The following is a 22,602-nucleotide window of genomic DNA, read 5'->3' as shown; positions in this document are numbered from 1 at the left end:
CAGATGGCCGATCATTTTCCAGGACAACAATGCCAAAATTTATCGGACTCTAATTGTGAAAGAGTGGTCCAGGGAGCGTGAGGAATCATTCGGCACATCAATTGGCCACCACAGTCCTGAGCTTAACCCCATTCAAAGTCTATGGGATGTGCTGGAGAAGACCTTGCAGAGTGGTTTGACTCCTATCGTCAATACAACAACTCGACCAAAAATTTATGCAATTCTGGACAGAAATAAATGCTGTTATGTTGTAGGAGGTTGTCGGAACAATGCCGCGGCAAATGCGCACCGCAATCAAAGCTACAGGCAGTCCACAAAATATTAGTGTGACTTTTTTTTTGGCCGGGCAGTGTATAAGCATGTACTATAAGCAGAGGATGGGGAGGCTTTAATTAGAGTGATGAAGATGTGTGTGATCCAATGTGTAATGTTGGTTTAAAAACCTGACTGGAGGTGAGAGTATCTGGTAGTTCCAGTCCAGTGATACACTTTATATCACACACAAGAAGAACAAAAAGAAGCTAAACACACAAGAAGAATCCTATATGAATCCCCCTGTGCTGGAACAAATGTGAACATTTAGAACCACACTTCTCTCTTTTCCACGTAGAAGTACTGCAAGTAAAGCTTTATTTGAGTTTAAGTGTAGAAGTTGGAGGTGTATTTATTTGTTCCTTTATTTTTCTACCATCCCCTCCATAGACATGATTAATATGTTGAGTCAGGAGATGCAGACAGTTTCATCCTTTCCATTTCAACTAGGAAGTTTATTCAAAATTGAGATCCTTGCAAAACTTGAGCTTTTTCTGCATCTGCTTATAGTGTAAATGTATTTATGATAGAAAACGCACAGGTCACACTGATGGAATAAATGCTGTCAGTTGCTCAGTTTGGTCATATAAAATCTGAAATCATGTTTTAAACACTGAAGGGGATTTGTCCTTAAATATAACATGCATTTCCCAACGCGTGTATTTCCAGTTAAGCGACACATTTATTGACACGATTCTGTGGTAAATGTTTACTAGTTGATCAAAACCAACCAGCTGCATTAGAGACAGTGGACCACTACCAGAAGCATCTCGTGTGTGTTTATGTGAACCATGCTGAAATAGCCACATGTAGTCAGTTACTGCTCCAGCACTTCATTGAGAACCAGAGCGACGCTGAGAAGAGAATATTTTTACCTCTGTCCTCGTCCATTAGATTAGAGACGGCTGGCCGTGACCAGCCACTGGAGAAAATTGTCAATTATGATGTTTATTGTAGAGCACACAGTCGACTCTGTGGCCTCAGGGGGGTGGATGGATGCTGCTGCGGAGACGCACTCGGCCCCCATCCTCTCCTCTTCATTCTTCCCTCAGGCTAATTTGGTGGTTGGTCTGTGTGACACCTGCCACCAAGCCTAACAGAGATAACCATTTCCCTGTGGATTTCCCCTGGGAGAGACAGGAGCAGAGAGGTCTGGGTAATATTTGTCTGGATGTGCCTGAGCGCTGGCTGTAGGTGATGATGAAATACAAATGGCTCGATCTTAATGCTAATCTTTTTTTGTTCTTAAAACGTGTGTTAAATCAAACTATCCACACGATCTAATATTACAATATTTTGTGGTTTTATTCACATATACAGTACAAACATTCACTTTTCATTTGTTACCGAAGTGCAATCAACAGACCTTAGCAGCAATTCTTCATGTACTTTAATTTACATTGTAATCATACATCTTCTTTCACATTGTGCCAACATCTTTATACATATGTACACTCTAATGTTCAGACATGCCTTATATTTATAATCTCTCAAAATAAAACTTGGTATCTGTTGTCATGGCAAATGCAGCCTGTAGGAATCATGGACGAGAGATGTGTTTGATGTTTGAAGTTAGGGAATTAACGTAGAAATTAATTTTGAATTGATGTTGATGAAGGACAAACATTAAGACACACGCTCAGATCTCCAGAGTCTGCATGAGGTGTAAGCAACGAACCAAAGATGAGTTCCTGAAAAATCCAGACATTTTGGTAATTTAACAAACTTTCAATCAGTCCAGATTGTTCAGGATAAACAATACAAATATTTGTTGCATTGATTAAAATAGAATTTGATTGATTGATTTATCATCTTATTTCATATGGAATTACATGGGGCGTTTCTCAAAATAATTTTTCATCTAATCAAATCTCAACAAACCAACTGACACGCTGTTAATCTGATCATCATGTTCCAACATTGTACAGAAGAAGAAGATGAAAATACAGCTGAAGGAAAGTACTGAATGTTCAGTCTCTGTATTTCTGACACTGCCATGAAATTTAACATGAAAAAACTTTTTCGACTGCTTGATTAAAGACCTCTACAAATGCCATAAAGACTTTAATCCCTTCCGTATTTGATCGGTGGGCCCATTATTATTTGGAATTAAAGGTAGCATAGGGACACTTTTCTTTCAAACAAATCATTTCTCTGGTTTCCTGATCAGGTTCTTATGAGGGAAGCAGCCTAGAAGAACGGGACATTTCCCACCATACTCAGTCTGGTTATTTGACATGGAAGTTTAATGCATGTTTGCACTTTCTGACTCAAAACGGCATTTCCACAGAATTAGTGTCATCACTTTTGATCAACATATGACTATTTTTTCCTGACCAATAATAGATGATGTCATTCAGACATTTAAAGAACAGTTTTCTGGGCTTTGAAACGTTCAGGAAACATTTCTACACCTCGCCTGGACAGCTATCGGTTTCAATTTGAGCCGTTTACGTCTTGCGGGCAGAATGTCACCACTAGATGTCACTCTCACTGCTGAGATTCTACGGGTGTCTGCTTTTGGTTACTGGGGTGACAGACCAACAGTTAGAATCTTAATGAACATCAACACTTAGCTGCATAAGAACGTCACACTCAGACACGCAAAGTAAAGTGAGGTAAAAAATGTACATTTGTGCGATCGGGGTCGTCCATGTTTGCCTCGCTGATCTTCACCATTTACTTTGTTATGTGTGGTTCATTAAGTCGACCACAGCTCCTTGCCGTCACTCTGATGTGTTCGGTGTGGTCACGACCACAGGAAGAGGAAACGGGTCGGCGAGGTCAGAGAGGCCCCGCTAATGATTTACCAATCGCTCTTATCCGTCACCCCGAAGTGATTCAGGTGTATGGAGGCCGGCTGCAACAGGCTGGAGAGAGGTCATTCAGGTCAGAAGACAAAGAGAGAGGTTGAAATTTAGTGTGAACGAGAGTGAAAAAACAGGAAATCACCCCCTCCCTCCCCCCCATCACCCCTTCCACCTGTACTTAGACAAGCAGTAATGGCTGCATTTATGTACCTCATCTCTATTCCTTCTGCTTTCTACTCACTGGGGTGAGGAGTGGAGAATAGAGGAGGGTGTATTAACCTGTCGTTGTTGTGCTTGAAAGGTGATGGGGGGGGACCGGCGGGGGGGGGGGGCAGGGGATAAGGGGGGTGGGGGGTGTCAGGGCACAAGCAAACAGGAGAGAGTGACACAGAAAAGATGAGGGAAATGGATGGTGGGAAGAAAAATGAAAAAGAGGAGGAGACAATAGGATATGGATGTCAGGAGTCAAAACGGTGAGTCGGGGGGGGGGGGCAAAACAGAAATGAGAGATTGAAGGTGAGGAGAGCTGCTCTGTCCTCTGTTTTCACTCTCTTCCCATCTCTTTCCTTCCTCTTTCTCTATCAGCCGTCACCCTGACAGGGCTGGTAATTGGACGTGGACCTCTCTCTCTCTCTCTTTCTCTTTCTCTGCCTCTCTCTCCCCCGTGGCTCCGCTTCCCAGCGGGAGCCTTGGGGCCTGGAAATAGCTGATGACAAGATAGCAGCTGCCTTTCATTCCGCTCAAGGTTATCCCACCCTTCCTTGACAGCCAAAGAGGGGGGTACTTAGGTGTGCGTTTGCTTAAACGTGTGTGTTTGAAGGAAAGAGTTCAGCTCAGGTCCGTCTTCTGATCAGGCCGTGCGGTTGACCTTGAGTGACCTTGATGTGAGAAGTGGCGCGAGCATAATGACACACTTCCACAAACACAGCCTCGAATATAAAAGGTGTAGTGGGAAACTGTCAGCTACGAAGGCAGGATGTTGGTACAGATCGTCTTACTGTAAGAAATAAAGATTGAACAAACACACACTCTTCTCTCTCACACACACACACACACACACACTCTTCCTCAGACCGGTAGCAGGAACTGCTCCTGCTCCGGTGGTTTCTTGACCCAGGTACCGAGGCCCGTTTCCTGCAGAGACTTGAACCACTGCTGCTTCACTGTCTGGTAATGACGCGCCGCCATCTTGGCCTGGCAGTACAGGAGCTGGTGGGCTGAGCCGGACGCGTGGACCCCCAGCTGGTGAGGAGAAACGAGAGAAGAAGGTATCGGTCGTCAGGAAAAAATAAAGGATGCTACGAGGAGAGCAAACAAAGAGAAGGAATGAAAGTGGGGCAGAGTGGCTAAAGGTTTCACGAGGCGGGTGGGGGGTGTGTGGGTGAGGAGAGAGAGCGACCAAACAAAACGAATGAGCCGGCACAAATGCATTTGGGTGGGGTTGAGAGGTGGTGGGGTGGCTTCAACAGCTGTGTAATCTCCCCATTTAAATTTCACAAGCAATTGAACATTCTCTGTGCTTTTTGCGCATTCCTATTGTCGTGAAGGGAAACAATGAAGATCGGCAGAGAGACAATTGGAGAGAGAGTAAAAGTTTCTTTTGGAGATTAGTGAGACTGTTCATGCGTGGCCCTTATATATGGCGCGCAGGGAGCACTTAGGGTGGGGGGCCTCCTCGAGTACTTCTCCAAATAATTATGGTTTCATAGTCATTATGCTTTAATGGGCGCCATTTGGCGATGCAGGCAGTGTCTGTTACATAAAGTTTGAGAATGGAAATGAAAGTGCAGCGGGTCTGTGTGCTGATGTTAAAGATCCGACCTGACAGTTTCTGATAAGAGAGCACAGACAGCAGATGTTGCCAGGCCGACAAATTCATCTACAGGAGGCAAGAAAAATCCACATATTCTCCACAGACTGTTCACATGCGTCCAGGGGACTCTGTCACCGAGTGGGTGATGACAGCGTCGCTAAAGTTAGCGCTGTAATAATGCGTCTATGTGCTCACATGTGAGTCCTGATGGATAACAGATTGTGTTTCACAGCATCTGAGTGACGCCTCTTACTTTCCAGTTTATGGCGGCTCGACTGGAGCGGAGCGACAAAACGGTTATCAAGTCGTAAGAAAACGGGACTTTTGTTCTGCCTGGTATTAATTAAATAGCACATCATAATATTTTTTCAGTCAGTAAAAGATGCACTGTGGAGAGTGGTTTTTAATTAACATTTAAATTAGTCAGACATTTTCACAGCAGATATTTCAACATGTCATCATGAGCAAAGCAGAGTGTAATTAGTAATATCAATAATAGCCGTATTCCATTTAGCTGCTCCCCTGCCTGGTAATGTGAATGCTGGCATCAGAGCTGCCAGTAACCTGTGATGTCATACATAAGTCTACCATAAGAAATGACACTATAAAGCTAAAAGTAATAATTTTACTTCTGACATGGAGGTCAAGGTTTCGCTTCTGTTGATTTGTTTGTTTTTCTGTCTGTAGCAACGAACAGCTTTTAATTTATTCGTTTTTGTAAAGGTATAACCCCCAAACATCAATCTAATAGATTTCAGTGGTGATCTGGATCATTACAGCCCCACAGTGGAGTGTTTGTAATGTGGTGTTCATCAAGGAGATGGGTGAGGAAGCACTGGAGCTGCAGCTCTCCAACCAGAAGAGGGCGCCAGACTCGTGAAGGTGAAGGTGAGCTCCAAAAGAAGCCTGTAGAGAAGAAATGTGGCGTCCCACAGGGGATGAAGGTGTGACCACACTGTGAAAAAAAAGGTGAGCTCCATAGGGGACGCTGAGAGTCCTCGGCAGATCCTTACTCAACTTTCCACAGTTTAGATCAGACGAATGATGGAACACTGATCTGATCAGTCAGTCCCATCTTTGTCTCTGGGGTTCCTCCCTAGTTTAGGGGCGACTAAATGACTACTAGGTGACCGTGGAGGAGGAACAACTAAAAAGGTGTCTGTTTGGTGCTGAAATCAGATGTTTCTGTGTTTTAAAATAATAGAAATATTGTTTCAAGTGGACGCGCTTCAGATACCAGTCATTAAACAATTCATTCTCTACCCAGCATCCGTCTCATATGTTTCCTTTCTCCCCGCCGCCGCCTCACCTTATCATAAAGTCTGATCCAGCGGGTGAACAGGGCATGCTTGCAGAGACGCGAGGGGGTCCCCGATTCCCGTCTCCGTCCGGTGGCCGTGTTGACAACCTCCAACTGTGTGTCCCCCACCGTCCAGTTGATGCTCACGCATGAGGCCTTCCCTGGCTGGTGGTACTCGGCACTGCTCAGCCCTACAGCGGACACAAGCCAGAGGAAAGACTTCTGAGTTGTATTATCACCCAAAATCATCAAAATACCTCAGAATAACCCAGACAAGACCTGGAAATTAAAATTAAAAAAATCAAGGCTCCAGTTTGTTACTTCATTTAACGTCCCTTCTCTATCCCCTCCCTTTCTCCTTGAGGCTAATGGCAGACATAAAGATTTGCAGTGCAGCAAAAAGCCAACTTGGAGCTGAAACTGCATCATTTGTACGTATGAGCTCGATGCACCCTGGAGAGGCAGGGGAGTGAGAACAGGAGGGCCGTTCAGCATCGCAGCAACGTCTCCCTGCCTATGTGTGAGAGCTGCTGAGTTCCTGTGATGCACGCTGTAAATATTACCTTCAGTTAAAGGATGAACCCAACGACACACAGGACTGTCTGCCTCTGAAATAACAAACCTCACTAGTGAGGCACACAAAAGGAGGTCAGGAAGACAACCATCCACCCACTCACTCATCCAGCCATCCTATCCCAGCTGGATATGAGTGAGAGGTGGGGTACACCACAGATGAGACACCAGCTCATCACATAAGCTGCGTGATTTTGGCGAAGCCAAACAGAACCTGGACAGAACCCATGCAGACACGAGGAGAACATACAAACTGCTCAGAAAGGAATCAAACCCAGAACCTTCTTGCTGCGATGCCCAGGAAGTGATCACCAAAAAACAAAAAAAGAAAAAATGGAGGATGAGGGAGTCCCAGGCACAGGTCTCCTGCTGTGGAGACACAGCTGATGTTGAGGAGCAGGACAAAAAGACGTCCTTGAGAAGCCGCTGGGGGGATTTTACCGGAGCCAGATTCCCAGTGTAGCCTGGGAATGCAAAGAGCTGTGGCTCAACATTAGAGGAATAGAAACAAACTGCTTTGGGATGGAGTGAGGAAACAGATGCCATAAACATTTCAATTATCTTTTTCTTTATTTTTAGAGAATGTTTGCGAGAGCATGAAGACTGGAAATAGAGTGAAACAACCAACACCTCCTGTAACTCTCCTCCTGATCTCACACACTTTCTACTCTATAAAGACAACGTAACCAATATACCCCTTTCTTGCATAACATTTATTAATATTATTAACTGAAATTACAGTTTAGTCAGGATTGGACGAGATAAAGGGAGGCTTTGCGTTCAGATACTGCAACATTAGAGGTTCACACCAACCCACCGAACACGAGCTTCTGATTCAGAAGAAGTATTCAGATGCTGGTGAGACAGGAAGTTGCATGTTTTAATAAACTCCATGTTAATGTATTAGTGTAGGGTTAAGGTAGCCAGTACGCTAACACTAGGCATAACTCTTATTCTGTGCTTTCTCCTTTCACTGCACGAGTCTCCATCAAAGAGCTCCTGAGGTCTTTTGACAGCATGAAATGATGGGCCAAAAGGTGAAAAGGACAAGATTCACTCACATTTACATTTAATATCAAAATTATATTTGGCATCCTGTATTTGTTCCAACAGGCCCTCACGTCAGAGCTTGTGATTCCATTCTGCCTGACAAACCAGCTGCTGAAAGTAGCTTCATAGTTGTCATGCCATTACAGTATATTCTCTGACTCTTTGTAAAAGGTATGGAAGATTCCCATACATAAGTATTATTTACGTATACTGTATACATATGCTGTGGTCAGATGGTTTGCAAACAAAGTGAGATTGAGATGGTTGATAGTGATGATGATGGTGATGGTGATGATGATGATGATGGAGCTGCCAGGCAGGAGACGAGGACGATCAAAAAGGATGTTTATGGATGTGTTGAGGGAGGAAGATGTGGAGGACAGGGCGAGATGGAGATGGACGATCCGCTCTGGTGAGAAGATGCTAGAAGAAGAAAAAAGAGAAGGTCATAATGAATAACTAATCATGACAGAGTTGTAAGACTTACGAGACTTACGACTGTGAAACTGCTCATCTGATTTCTGGGCTATCTGGCCTCTGTGTTTTCCTCTCATTTATAAGAGCTGAAACTGCCCGATGAAAAGTGTTTAATGTGATTTAAAGAACCATTTGCTGCTTTGTGTGGTGTCACCAATGTACTTACTTATTATTTACTTAATGTCGATCATGACTGCGATAGAGAAGTTGAGCACTGTCTGAGTCATAGTATGGGAGATGTAGTCATAATTCACTTGTAGGCGAACAAACTGTGTCAGTGAACTGCTTCTTGAACACTCTTTCCTCTGTAATGTGTAGAACTATCTTCGGAGAGGGATTGTTGTGATGGATTCTACCCTGACAGATATTTCATGTCTGGTAATGTTGAAGGTGGCTACCTCTAGCACACAGACTCTCTGCAATGGTTGAACAACAGTCTCTGATCTCACCTCTGACAGCTTGTTGTAGTACAATACCTAATGCACAATAACACAATTCATGTCTGCAGATCATCTCAGTCTGTGCCACAATTCATTTTCCTGTCTTCACTTTCATTCACCACCTCAGCTCTGCTTCGCTGTAGCTCCTTGGAGCTGGAATGAATTGCCTGCCACAGTAACAATCCTCCAAGTTTCTTATTACCCATCTCTTCTGTCTTGTGGAGACGCACCTCTTTGAACAAAAAGGCCCTCCTATCCATCCTACCTTTTTCCCTTTCCTCCGTTTCATTCATGGCTCATTTCATCCTTTCAATGGACTCGAATCCTCTGTTTCTGTAATAGCCAATTTGATTTTTTCCTCATTGAAGACTTGATCAATTTCTCTCTTGGGTAGTGTTTGGCAAACATGAAAGAGGCTAAATTATAGAGCCTTTGGTTATAGGATTTATAACCGTACAGTACACATTCCTTTGGCTTAATGTCTGAGGCGGCTGTAGAACAACAATAAAAGACAGCCTGGGTGCTTATCAGTGCACATTTCATATACAGTATAGCTCATTACTGGAGTGCTACAGGTTTTTGGAAATTGTCCCTCGTGGATGTGGTCCAGCAGAGGAGTGATGGAGCAACAAGTATCTGAATAGATAGAAAAGATTTATCAAAAGCCCCAAAGCAGCCTCCTAAAACGATGATCTAACGTTGAGTTAGCTGCTGATGTTTGTTAAACTTCACATTTAATGAACACAATACTGAGACATCAAGGACTTGTTGTTGGTTAAAGGGTCAGCGGGAGGTCGTAGAATTTAGCAGTGTCTGCAGATCACAACCATTCACTATTATAACACAAAGTGTCAGGTGATTATACATCATCAACAACATCTGTTTTTATGCTGCAAAATCCTCCACACTGGACCTTTAGAGGCTTTACTTACTGAAACAAGTAATGAAAAAGTGACCTTTGAACCAGTCAAGTCTCTGCACTGTAAAGGATACTGAACAGTATGCTTCAGTATTAATGTCACACAATGACTTGTTGTCAATTGCAATGCAATCCGAGAGAATTAATACATGACTTTGGGTCTTTAAGAGAACACCAGGTTTTGCACAAATGTACTGTAAATTTTACTGTAAACAGTAGAGTATAATACTAAAGGGTGGGATTTCTGTCCTAAAATGAGACAGACAGAAAACGACCTGCATATCTTTTGGACAGTGCCGCTCACTAAAGAAACCGTCACTGAGTTATCGTAGTTAGTTTTGTTATAAGCCACCGAAAGGTTCATACAATATTAATTTTATCTGAATACAATATGTTTAAAAGAGATCACGACCTATTTCTGAAAACCAGGTGAACAGAATTCGTTTAAATATCACAAATTCTTTGCAGAACTTTGCAGGTGCTGCTGTTGCCAGTCATCTCATGTAATATTTACAGTCAAAGGTTTAACAGTGTGATCATATTCACACATCATGTTTCATGAATGATGCTACCCGTGCTATTTCCAACGAGAGCTGGACTTGTGAACGAAGCATTGCGGTGAAAGTGAGCAGCGGGACGAGAGTGAAGGACGAATCAGCCCATCGATGTGTTTGGGCCCCCAGGGTTCAGGCGGAGCTGCTTTGGACGTGTGCGATAATAATGGATCCTGTGATCCCGAGAATTTCCTCCAGGGGTGTTGCTTTTAACTAACCCAGGACAACAATAGCCAGGGAGCTCATCAGAGTCAATGAAAGGATGGAGGAGGATGTGAGAGGAGCTGCAAATTCAGCTGAAGCTCTTTTCTTTCCTCCCCTCCTGCCTCTCCGTCTCCCTCTCTTTCTCCCAGCCTCTCCCTCTTTCTGTCCCTTCAGATTGAATGGCTGTCTGATAAGGGCTGTGATTACATTGATTTGCTGTGGGGCCATCTCCACTCTGTCCATCTTTCCTGCTCCACCTTGCCCTCCCCAGCTCGTCCACCCTTCAATAGACTGCATCTCCTCCAGTTCCAGCAGGTGTGAGCACCTGACAGTTGGGAACGTGTGGAGATGTAAGGAACACAGATTATATGTCGGAGGGGAGGGCAAGACATTTGCAGGAGACATGCGAGGCCACCTTTGTTTTGAGTAAAGAGGATGTCAGAAGGTAAAGGTCGTGTTCGTATCATTCGTCAAAACAAGGAACTCTAAACGCCCAAACTTCAGCATCACTCATGAAATAACACCACAGTCCTGATATAAAACTGTTTTCTCCCTCAGATTAATAGATTTAGAATAACGCCTTTAAAACTGCAAGTAAGTATGAATGATTCTCCAAATGTTAACTTTAGTTAGGGCTTAATATTTAAAGTGCAAAACTTTAGACAAGTCAAACGATGACATTCAAAAGCCATTGAACAGATCATGAGAAATGTTCGCTGGTGGGAGGATACGTGATAAATCCCTTCAAACTATCATCACCAGAGGACAATTCAGTACAATTATCAATCTTGATGAGTGTAGGCCTCACAAAATATTCATCCTCATGGCACCCAATTACCCTGAGCAGAGGCCCGCAACGCAACGAGCTCCTTCGCCCTTCAAGAAGTACACTTAAAACCCGACTAAAGTATGGTTGATACCGGGAGCGCCGTGCGCGATTGTCAGCCATCGATTATTCTTCCAACAGAACGTGCCCTACATCGCTGTGCATCTCCGTCTTTCAGCCACCCTGACTGGCCTAGATCTGAAGTGATGGCTCATGCAGTTTCTACAAGTTGGGTGTCATTCAGATCTTACCCCAGCATTCATCTTCACTACAAACAAAAGCCTCAGGTCTCAGCGGAGCCCCAGAGGCAGACGCGCCAGACAAATTCTAAGCTGTAGCTTGTCTGGCTGGCACCGTGTGACTGTAGCGAGTCAGGCTACACGAGTTGGTGTTTGCTGCTCCATGTGTGCTACACGTGTGATGTGTTGTGAATCATTTGGTATGGAGCTGACATATTTATTAAAAGAGACATCGGAAAATAGATAGTGGATACGTATGGCACAGGATTGCTGTATGGGTTGGCCCCGTCTGAACCCCCAGAGCTGCTTTCTATTCTGAAAACTGTGCTTGTTAAAAGGAAAGCGCTGTCTGTCATTTAGCTGGAGAGAATAAAAACTAGTGGAAAAACATTCACTATAGCACTTAGAAGCCAAACATCTATGATCTCCTGCTTAAGGAAGTGTTTTTAATTGGCTGGATGGTTATAACCTGTTCACAGCTTCGTTTCACCAGTGATGTGCGGTGAGGTTCATAACTGGTGAGGCACTGGTTTCATCATAATTAGATTTACAAACATATGAACCTACAGTGTAGCTTATGCAACATTTAATTAGCAACAGTGAGTCGATTATTTTTAAAGTCTCGAGGCAGAATTATTTACACATTCAAACTGTAATACACAAGTCAGCACATTTGATTAAAAAAACGTTTCTGTATATATGTTACATTTTTTTATAAATGAAGTCCTTCTGAACAAAAGCATCGAAAAACTTTTGAGTTGAGACATGTAATCCTCCATTTTTTATAGTAAGGCAAGGCAAAAGGAAAACAAATGAATGGCTGCACTTGACTTGCTGACTACCAGCGCCCCCTTGCTATCACCAGCGCCCCCTACCATGAGGCAGGAGAACTGCATGCCTCACTTTGTACCTTTTCCAGTCGTTTCAGGACTGCTCAACTTAAAAAAGACGTTACACACGTACAGCTGTTGACAAAAAAAGCTGTACATTATATACATTATCTAAATTATGGAAATTCTGTTCATAGCGCTAACGTATTTGAACATTTTAATAGTGACATATAGAGAGATAGCATTACAGTCTCACTGTTTAGCATGAAAGCACAGCTAGTTGAGTCAGTGCACATCGATGGTGAGGTCTCACTGAGGTCTCTTCTCAGTATTTCAGAGGCAAATGTGAAAATTCAGCGATTTTGAGTAAAAATAACCTAAAATTGGTGACGTTAAATAGAAAATAACTCTATAGTACACGCCATTGGATGAATATGACCATTTAATCTATTTATTCCATTTTTCATTTCTTTCTTTCATGATTGCAGGTAAGGCCGTGCCTACCCTGACCACACGTCACTGCGTTTCACCATGCTTTGAAATAGGAATCTCATCCTTGACTCCTGGAATAGAGATAAATGACATAAATATGGTCATCCAAATGACCATATTTATGTCATTTATCTGTAGGGATGATGCTACTAAAGGTCCACAGTGGCTGATGACTTCAGACAACAGGAGATGAGCATTAAATCTGTAGATTCACTAAGTAATTCTTTAGTCAGTGTGAACCTAATAATTTGTGTGGTGTTTTTCTTTTGACTAACACTCCAAGTCACCACCGCCTGAGGAAAGGACAGCATTTGTACTTCTGTCGTCATCTGCTTTCTTGCTCTTGAAAGCCTATAGTTCTTATCATGTTAATTTTCTCATGACCTATCAGGGAAACTGAACAAAGCAGTTTGGAAAACATCGCCGTCATCAGAAGATTTGCTCACAGAAATAAGGCGGTGATAATTTACCATTTGGAAAAAGGATTATAACGAATCCTGCAGAGCAAAGAAGAGGAAGACCCTAACGGTTGATAATGTGACGTAGCGTTGAGCAGCGGGCGTTGTGAATGGATCTTATTGTACATGTTTAGTGTGAGCTGCATTTCTTCCCTGCACTGACTCATGTCTGCCATCGTACCGCTGAGCAGGGGTTGGTTGCGTCTGTGCGACACCGGCAGCGGGCCCAGGCGCTCCAACCGTTGGTTGAGAACTCGACCCAGATGGCCAGTGTGGCGAAGGCTGCCGACCGTCAGGCTATGCAGGTACACCGGCTCCACAAAGTGACTCAATAGCGCCCCTTGCAGGCCCAGGATGTTCCATCTGAGGAGAGGGAGGAATAAAAAGAGAGAGGGAGTCAGGATGGAAGTGTTTGAAATGTATGTAACGGAGGGAGAGGAAGTAAAAGGAAGATGAATGGTGTGGATGAAATACAGATGAAAGGAGGATAGGGAACAATTGGGGGAGGGAGAATAAGTAGCGAGAGATAGAATCAAGGGGAGAAGGTGCGGGAAGGGGTGAGAAAGGCAAAGGAGCAAAAGGGAGACAGACGTGAAAGCTTCAATGACAGGTAGAGACAATTTGATCATTATCTTGATGTGGGACGTGCTGCATAACAGCTAGTGGCTCGACAACACCAACACACACATAATCCGACAGGAGACACACACACACACACACACACACACACACACACACACACACACACACACACACACACACACACACACACACACACACACACACACAACCATCAACAACTAAAACACTGACAAAGGTCAGTACATCAGCATTCGTGACATGAAACAACAAATTACCACGCGTGCATTCATCACTGCCATTGAGGTTAATGCACTGCGGGAAAGCCTCCGTCGATCGCCCGTTCGCCTCAGGATTTGTTGCAAGAGATCCACGGGTGACACAAAATCACTGTGGGGCTCATCCTGGCTGCCAAACTGATGGCTGATACAGTAGCCAGCTGGTCACGTGCTGCCTACTGCTGAAATCCACTCTCTTTACCCAGCATATGCTAACGTATGGATGGGAAATGATAAAGACCATGTTAATTATCATCCCTGCCCTTCGTGGAGAGAACGCCTGCTGTGTGTCTGGAACACCGGACAAAAGAACTCATGCAAGGCCAAATAAAAAAAAAATCATACTTTATGCAACTCGTTTTTATATGATTTTCTTTTTGTTAATCAACGTCTCTTTGTCATGGATACAATTACACTGCGTGCTTGTTTTGTTTCCTTTATCTTTTTTCCTCCTGGTCTTAATAATCACCCAATGCGCCTTCTCTCGCTTCCTGAACAGTCAATTAACATCAAGGGCTTTCTGGGAATCACTAAATACGCTCACGACGCGGCGACCAGCCGCCTACACTCTACCTGCAATCTGTCAGCGAGATCTGTTCTCCTCTCTCCAACACAGACAAGAGGAGCTTTGTTCACAATAAGCACACAAACCCATTCACAACTTCGGTGCCTCGCCATAACAGAAATAGTTTAGCCTGAAATATTAATTTACCCAAAAAGCAACACCGTGAATCAGAAACATCTTCTAATCTCATGCAAGAAAAGACAGCCATCTGGCTTGGGTGTGTGGATTTAAAGAGAGAAGAGGAGAGGCTTCTTCTTCTTCTCTCTCTCCTATCCGTTCTTCCCTCCCTTAGTGAACGCAGACCATTAAAGTAATGTGTTCATCTGCATAAAACTGCGGCAGAATTGAGAACATCATCATTATATAAAAGCCATTTAGGCCCCTCAATTAAATCCAGCTGTCGACTTCAAATCAAATTTTAGCAAGACGGCTTCGGTGGGTAAGAAAACAAAGTGATGATCACCGGGTTGAGCAGCGATGAGGTGAAACGTCACCCATTATCAAAAAATATTTATGGTAAGAGCAAAGAACCTGAATCCCCTGATGGTCAAAGCTGAACTAACTATAATAAAGTGCAGGAACTGAAGGAAGTGGGGAAATAAAAAAGTAATGTGAGGCTGCAAAATGAGCGCTACAGAGGAGAAGAACGGTAACCAGGGGATCACTTTAAGACGGCGGCGTGTGGCTGTGTTGAGTCTTTTCTCAGCCCCCCGACCTTGGTAAAGTGGCCCCTGGTGAACCGGCGGCTTTAATGATGGCCGCCGTCATTTACAGCAATATGAAAAAAGAGAGATGAGGCCGTGGAGTAGAGAGAGAGCGTATGCCGTCCGGTCTGGCAGCATGAGGGGAGGGGTGGTTGGAGGGTGTCCCCCTCCCCCTCCACCGTCACTCTAGTTTTTTGTAAAGTAATTGCTTTCACCCCCGTTGGTGACCTGGGTAGATTTAATCGCACCATCTCCAGCCCCGGCCAACGGAATCATTTGGTCAAATTAACAGCATCTCTCTCTCCTTGTCCCCCGCTTCCTCTCTTTCTCCACGTGTTTCACACACACACGCATGCACGCACACGCACACACACACACACACACACACACACACACACACACACACACACACACACACACACACACACACACACACACACACACACACACACACACAGCAGTGGCTCAGCTGTAGTCCTGTATGGCTCAGCTGGCACAGCGCAGTGCTTACTAAGCTAAATTTACGGGTTCATGTCCTGTTGTTGGCCAAACCCAGGAAACAGAAACATTAAACTGGTTTAAGACGTGATAAAACAAATAATACGTCTTTGTTGGAAGTAACGTATTCTATTATTTTAGACTGACGTGTGTCATAGATTCAGGCTCCCAGACGAACCATTGTGAGGTCGCATCTGTCCGGTACTTTGGGTTATGAGTCTCATCACAGCATCGGGTCACCATCTTATTCTTATTCAATATTTGAAGGAGCAAACCTTTTAACTATTGTGTTTTGTGCTGATTTTTGTGGTGATTAACATCAATTCTACTAACAGAAATGTGTTTAACTTTTAATTTGCATTATCTTTTTACCACCGCCTGTAATAACTCTACCCCGGGGGAGTTTTCTCCTCTGGGGTAGCCGTCGACAGAGGAAAAGTGTCATTTCTAAATTTGGGCTGTGCAAATAAAATTTGAATAATTGATTGACCAGAAATGTTTCTTTCAACAATTCAAATCCAAAACTAATATTTCTCCAACAGCAAGCAGCAACGAAAAGCAAATTTATTGTTTATGTTGTTTATGAATAAATGGGAAATTGTTGAGATTACCTGGATGAACAGATAAATAGTTAAAACAGATAGATAAACTGATGGATAAATAGACGATAAATATCTGAGAGTGGGTGAGGCTTTATGACTAAAACATCATCCAGATTGCCAGTGAAGGTCAGCTGTACATATCTGGAGCTTAAAACACTGACGTGTTTAATACACAAATTCATTACAGCAGGATTAGCTGCTCAAGTCAAAAATGGGAAATCAATGAACGCCACCTGTAGGAACGATTTCACACACAGCAAGGTTCTAGTTAACACAAACACGCACCTTCACACAGATGTGCCAAAGTAAATATCAAGCAAAATCTGCCCAGTTCATAGAATGCATCATCCAGTCCTTTATTTAAACAGAGATCACTTGTTCTCATAAGGAAGCTAATCTCTTAATAAAGTTATACCTGCCAACCTTTCTTTTCCGATGAAGGCCACCGACCTCCTGGGTGAGAGGCTGAACAGATCATATGTTTAATGAGGATTTTATGTTAGGGTATCAGGTGGCGACCTTTACAATATATTTAATACAATCCATGCACTAATACCTGCAATGACAAAAATGATTTTTAAAGACTTTGGCGTTGGCGTTTTTGAGCTCCTCTGGCAATATTCTTTAACAGATATCCTGCTGGTAACTTTACTTTAGTAAAAGTGAAAGTAACAAAGGCAAGTGTGATTCAGAATGAAATGACCAAACCTGCATTTACAACAAACGTAACTTCTAGATCTCAAATAGTCTCAACAAAAGGTATCAAACCAGGACATAATCTGTCAGTCTAAAATAAAGAGATGTATAAATAAATTAATTTAAAAAGCACACAGAGGAGCTTTTGACTAATTTTAACAAATTTGACTGACTTGATAGATTTAAAGGGAAAAAAAGTTTTAGATTTGAATGAAAAAAACAACTACCAGAGTGCACTGGTGAGTGTCCCCTGCCTTACACCTCCAGTCGACTGGGATAGGCTCTAGCACCCCCGCGACAGTGGAAAAAAGTGGGTCTAGTAGACGAATGAACATTTCTTTATGCCACATGAAGAAACGCAGACGTAACATCTGATTCACTGACCTGCTAATCTTGTCGGTGCACGACATGGTGATGAGCTGCTCGCCCTGTAAGACCCCGTCCCACGTCTGGACGGCCCCCCAGCACCGCACCGGCACCGTCCCCTCGCCAGACTCGATTTTGGTGCGTAGGTGGCTGCGGTGTTTTCTCATCAGGTGTCTGCTGCTGTGTACTGCAAACACAACGCATGCAGTCAGCGGAGTTTCATCTCCCCACATTATGTCATGTCTTATTACACGGCTTTGCTGGATTTAAAATTGAATTATCTGATAATGAAGTCTTTAATAACACAGAGCTGCTTGATTTAATCAGCAGCCAAGACTCACTTTTATAGATTTCAAATGTGCGTCAGCTAAATTTACCTTCTCCAATATTACTTTTAGTTATGAAAATAATCCAGTGAGTCGTGCATATTAGCACTTAAAGTTTTACATTCAATCACCACTCATTCCAGTTCATGTGGAACTTGCTGCATGGAAGAAAAAGCTCAGAGTTAAACCAATGGTACGACGAGCCAACAGAAAATAAAGACGTGTTTCTTCAGTCACATCTTTCACCATGAGGTCTCATTTTCAGACTGTTGGATGTACAGACAATAGATGAACATTCTTCCTGGATTAAGTAGTTTGAATCTTTCTTGATACAGTTTATGTGAGTTGCCGAATATTATATTGATAACTGAAAGCACAACAAGGATCACTACCTGCAAACAGTCTACAGTTTATCCAGTGGGATTTATTTTTGTTTTTCTGGGTTTAAGTAACGTAAAATCACTAATAGGGTCCATATATGTTCATAAATACTGTTTTTGCTTTAATAACCTCTTTCAGTTAGACTTAAATGTCTTCCTCCATGGCTGAGGTGATGGAAGCTAAAAAATTAAGCTCTGACTTCAAGCTTTGAAGTGTTTAAGAACAGTCAGGAAAAGGTACTTAGTGATATTTTAATCTCTCCGAGGGCACAGCAGAACGTTTAAAAGGTTTCATAACAAAGAACGTGCGGTCCAATGACAGCATCAGCTTTCCTTCCCCCCTCTTTTTCCAACCTTGTTTTAAAAATCTCCTGTACTGTATGTACAGTATATCTGTGGTGTAAATGCAGCTCCATGGTGGAAGAAGGGAAGATATATATATATATATATATATATATATATATATATATATATACACAGTACACACACACACACACACACACACACACACACACACACACACACACACACACACACACACACACACACACACACACACACACACACACACACACACACATTCTAAGGATTGAAACCACAGTCAAGATTACATTTCTTGACTCATAGTCCACCAGGAAAATGCTGCATGGACCATCTAAATGAGTATACAATTTATTTCAGTGAGTAAGCAATAAAATGTCATCAAGTCAGCACAGCGTGGCTGAAAGAAGCCACCGGTGGAATGTGACATGAAAGGGAAGCTGGCTTCTGTCAGCACTGTCTGAGGGAAAACTTGAGCAATGGCTTCCAGGAAATGTGGCGGAGCAAATTATTGCTTTATATCAGACGGAATGACAAGATTACGTTTAATAGAAATGCATCAAGCATTTTATAGCTTTCTTTTTGTATTCTTAGCATGGTCAACATTTATGAAACCTTTATGAAACAACGCATCAGAAGGGACAGAGTCTTACGGTCAGCGGTGATCTCGTAGGGTGAGTGGAGTCTCCCGTCGCCACACGGCGACGTGCTGATGTACATGTGGAAATGGACGTTGTCTTTCAACCTGTAGCCGCATTCCTTGTACCGCACAAATATTGACTCCTCCCAGTCCTCCGGCCTTCTGCTTTGGTCATGAAAAAAGAGAGAAGGCAAACAAGAAGCACGAAGGAGACTGATGAGAGAGGTGGCACCATTCATCACAGCGGGTGAAATAGATTTCCACTTTTTGTTTCCAGTGATGGAGTGAGGCGGAGGCGGAGAGAGATGGACGCCGGCCCTCCGCCTGTGACCGCAGTCCATTCTCCTGCTGTCACACAGAGTCATGGACATTACTCAGGCTGTCCAAACGTCAGATAGTTTCACCTGCTCTTCTCAGACACAGGCTTTGCATTTGAGCCATCATGAAGGTCTACAGACTTCAGGTGAAATATGAAACAAATATCAAACAAACATGCAAGAGAAAAACGCTGTTGGTCATTTGTCTGGAGTAAATAAACATGGACAGAGGTTCTCTAGCATAACACGCAAATAATATTGTAATTTGCATGATTGTATTTTATTACAACTATTACAGTTTTTATTTTTTGTAATGAACATGGCTTAAATAGATGATTTCTTATAACTGCTTAATTTTTTATGCTCCATTTACCAAATTCACACAAATAACACAAACATTGCCTTTGCTTTCTGTATGAGAACACCGATGATAATTACATTAATAATCTGGAAATGACATCATTCACAAATCAGACCTTTTTAAGACAGATAAATGAATTGATTCTTATCTGACCTGGCAATACATAATCAAAGTTATAAACATGGGTCATTCTTTCGTGAGCAGGGATATGGGTCACACACACACACAAACACGTAGAGTAAGTGTGTGCTAGCCGTAATTTAAACTATACATCACAATGCAAGATGTAAAGCATGGCTGCAGTCTTTATATAACCTCTCCTCTGCCTCCCATGTCCTTTCAGTGAGTGTAAATATGGCAGATCTGGCATTTTGTTTGGTCATTTCATTTTGAGTTATCTTCCCCATTAGCCATTTTACTCAGCTGCAAAGTCTCCGTACCTTCCACCCAGAATTGTGCTAAGACAAAAAGTCAGTGCTGTGTATGCAAATATGACATTCAACCATCCAGACTTCTAGTCACTAATCTGATGAATCAGCTCTCGAGCTCCTTAGGGAGCTCAAACACATAATATATGCTTATGCAGTGGAGGCAGTCCGGAGTCAAAACTCATAAAGATGCTCTACTGATACTTAATACCTGTGTGGCTTTTTGTTCACCAAAGTACGCTTCACAGGTTGTAAAGACACACAGAGTAGATACATTTATAAAAGTGCTAAAAACAAATAGGCCATTGAGACCCCGATCCGAGCCAGTTGAGTGTGTGATGGTATGCTTAGCTGGAGAGAACAGCTCACATATGGCTTGTTGATTATTGAAAAGTCTCTGGTGAACAAAGCGGAGCTGTTTCCATGGAGTTTATTACTGAGGAGGGAGCGTTCTTTGGCACCTCAGAGGAGGTCATAACAAACAAGATATCTGGCGCTATTAAACACACTGTAAAGCAGGGCGGAAACTGATGGAGGCACCTTGGAAACTAAGCCTTAAAGTCCCGACAGCCTGTTGGTCACTAATTATTATGCATTTGGAAACAAAATGAACAAACCCCTTTATGTGTCAGATATACTGATATAATCCACTATTTATCAGCTATTTATCAACATGTCATACATGTAGCACATTATCACTACTTTTATGAGATGATGTAATATTTGCAGGTGTCGCTGAAGCTGAGCAGATAATGAATTATGTAGCCTGCGTCCAAACTGACACCAGTACACTTCCCCCTGATGAATATTAGTTGGGTTGTATATAACCAGCTGAGGTGTAGAAGACCTATGATCATGTTCGAAAGTGAGTAAAAAGGAAGGAAAAGGAATGCAGATTGTTGTTGAGCTGTGTGGTTCTCTGACATGTTGTTTCTGCTTCAATAAAGATTGGATTGAAAAAAGGCTCACTTCAACTGTAAGTAGGCTTCTATTAGAATGGTAATCTGTCAATTCATACAAAGCCTGGAAGCCCAACCTACAAAATGCAAATCACCATTTTCTTCTAAGTTAATTTCTGCTGTCAGACACACATGACAGGTACAGATCACATGGCTACACAATATACAATACTCAGTGCAACACAACATGGGAGTAAGACTCAATATCTGCCCTTCTCCAGAGTAATCCAGAAACAACAGGAGTAATAAAACATACGCAGGCTCAAGGTCACAGGCACAGACACTGCCACATACCTCTTATGGGTCATAAGCGATGACTGATGACTATATAAGCGATGACTATATACTGTTGTCTGAGAAACTTCTACATCCTCTACATTTAAGTAAAGGGTATGAAATTGATATCAGAGCCAGAAAAAAAATGTATATTAGTATTGCTAAATGAACAAATGCTCAAGATGATAGATAAATTTTTTTCAATGTGTCTGGGCAACAATGGAAAAATCCGCCCTGGTAGTTTGTTTTAAGGTACAATCATAGAAGTCAGGGGTTGCTTAAAAATGATACCTTAAGGGTTCGAGGAATATACGTGAATTTGGAAAGGTGTCACAATTACGGCTGTTCGCAAGTGTGTGGTCATTAAAGGAACATGAGTTGAAGGACTGGACTTCCAGGCTGCAGCGATGACTATTTGACTGTTTGAGGGAATTTGCATGAATTTCGCAGGAACATCACAGCTGGAGGACTTTAAAAAGACTGGTAGACGTGAAAACAAATCTGTTACCTGAGGAAGAGTTCAAGTTGAGAGTAGAGGAAGCGTAGCAGGGCTCTGCGGGCTGTGACTTCGGCGTGGCAGTCGTTGACCACTTGACCCTGGTCACTCAGATATTCTCCGTTGATGCACTTGGTGCCTGTGGATAAAGCCACCACCTCCGCATTCCTCAGGTCCAGACCTGTTGAATTACAAAGTCCAAACAAACCTCTTTAATGTGCATGTCTGTCCAAAAAAAGTCCCTGATGCTGAGAAGCTGTTTATCATTTAAGTAATTGTAATCTAAATCACACCAAGAATAGAAGCCAATAGAAGCTGCAGGTTTATGTGTTCATGTGTGTGTGTGTGTGTGTGTGTGTGTGTGTGTGTGTGTGTGTGTGTGTGTGTGTGTGTGTGTGTGTGTGTGTGTGTGTGTGCATTATGTATGGGTCAACTGATAATAAACAGACCTTAACACTTTCTTTCCCAGAGTAAAACTGTTCTCTGGGGTTAGAATAAAATTAAAAATAAATC

The 22,602-nt window shown here is 42.7% G+C and overlaps 1 protein-coding gene across 2 annotated transcripts in view; it reads right to left on the bottom strand.

Moving 5' to 3' along the window:
- Positions 1-3,529: 3,529 nt before the first annotated feature.
- Positions 3,530-22,602, bottom strand: part of adarb2 (adenosine deaminase RNA specific B2 (inactive)) — a 181,359-nt gene continuing 162,286 nt past the window's right edge. The window contains exons 5-10 of one of the 2 annotated variants that reach the window (XM_068303963.1): positions 22,102-22,270; positions 19,266-19,414; positions 17,604-17,772; positions 13,479-13,660; positions 6,245-6,426; positions 3,530-4,364 (exon numbers count right to left, since the gene is read on the bottom strand). In XM_068303963.1, coding sequence (XP_068160064.1) covers positions 4,191-4,364; positions 6,245-6,426; positions 13,479-13,660; positions 17,604-17,772; positions 19,266-19,414; positions 22,102-22,270 — 1,025 coding nt within the window. In that variant the 3' untranslated portion in view covers positions 3,530-4,190. Of the gene's footprint in view, positions 4,365-6,244; positions 6,427-6,499; positions 8,282-13,478; positions 13,661-17,603; positions 17,773-19,265; positions 19,415-22,101; positions 22,271-22,602 lie in introns of those variants that run through there. The other variant, XM_068303962.1, reaches the window with a different exon arrangement.

Source organism: Antennarius striatus, chromosome 20 (assembly GCF_040054535.1).
Source record: "Antennarius striatus isolate MH-2024 chromosome 20, ASM4005453v1, whole genome shotgun sequence".
Lineage (NCBI taxonomy): Eukaryota > Metazoa > Chordata > Actinopteri > Lophiiformes > Antennariidae > Antennarius > Antennarius striatus.
Note: the sequence above shows the minus strand (reverse complement) of the source record. Positions and strands in the feature narration are given on the sequence as shown.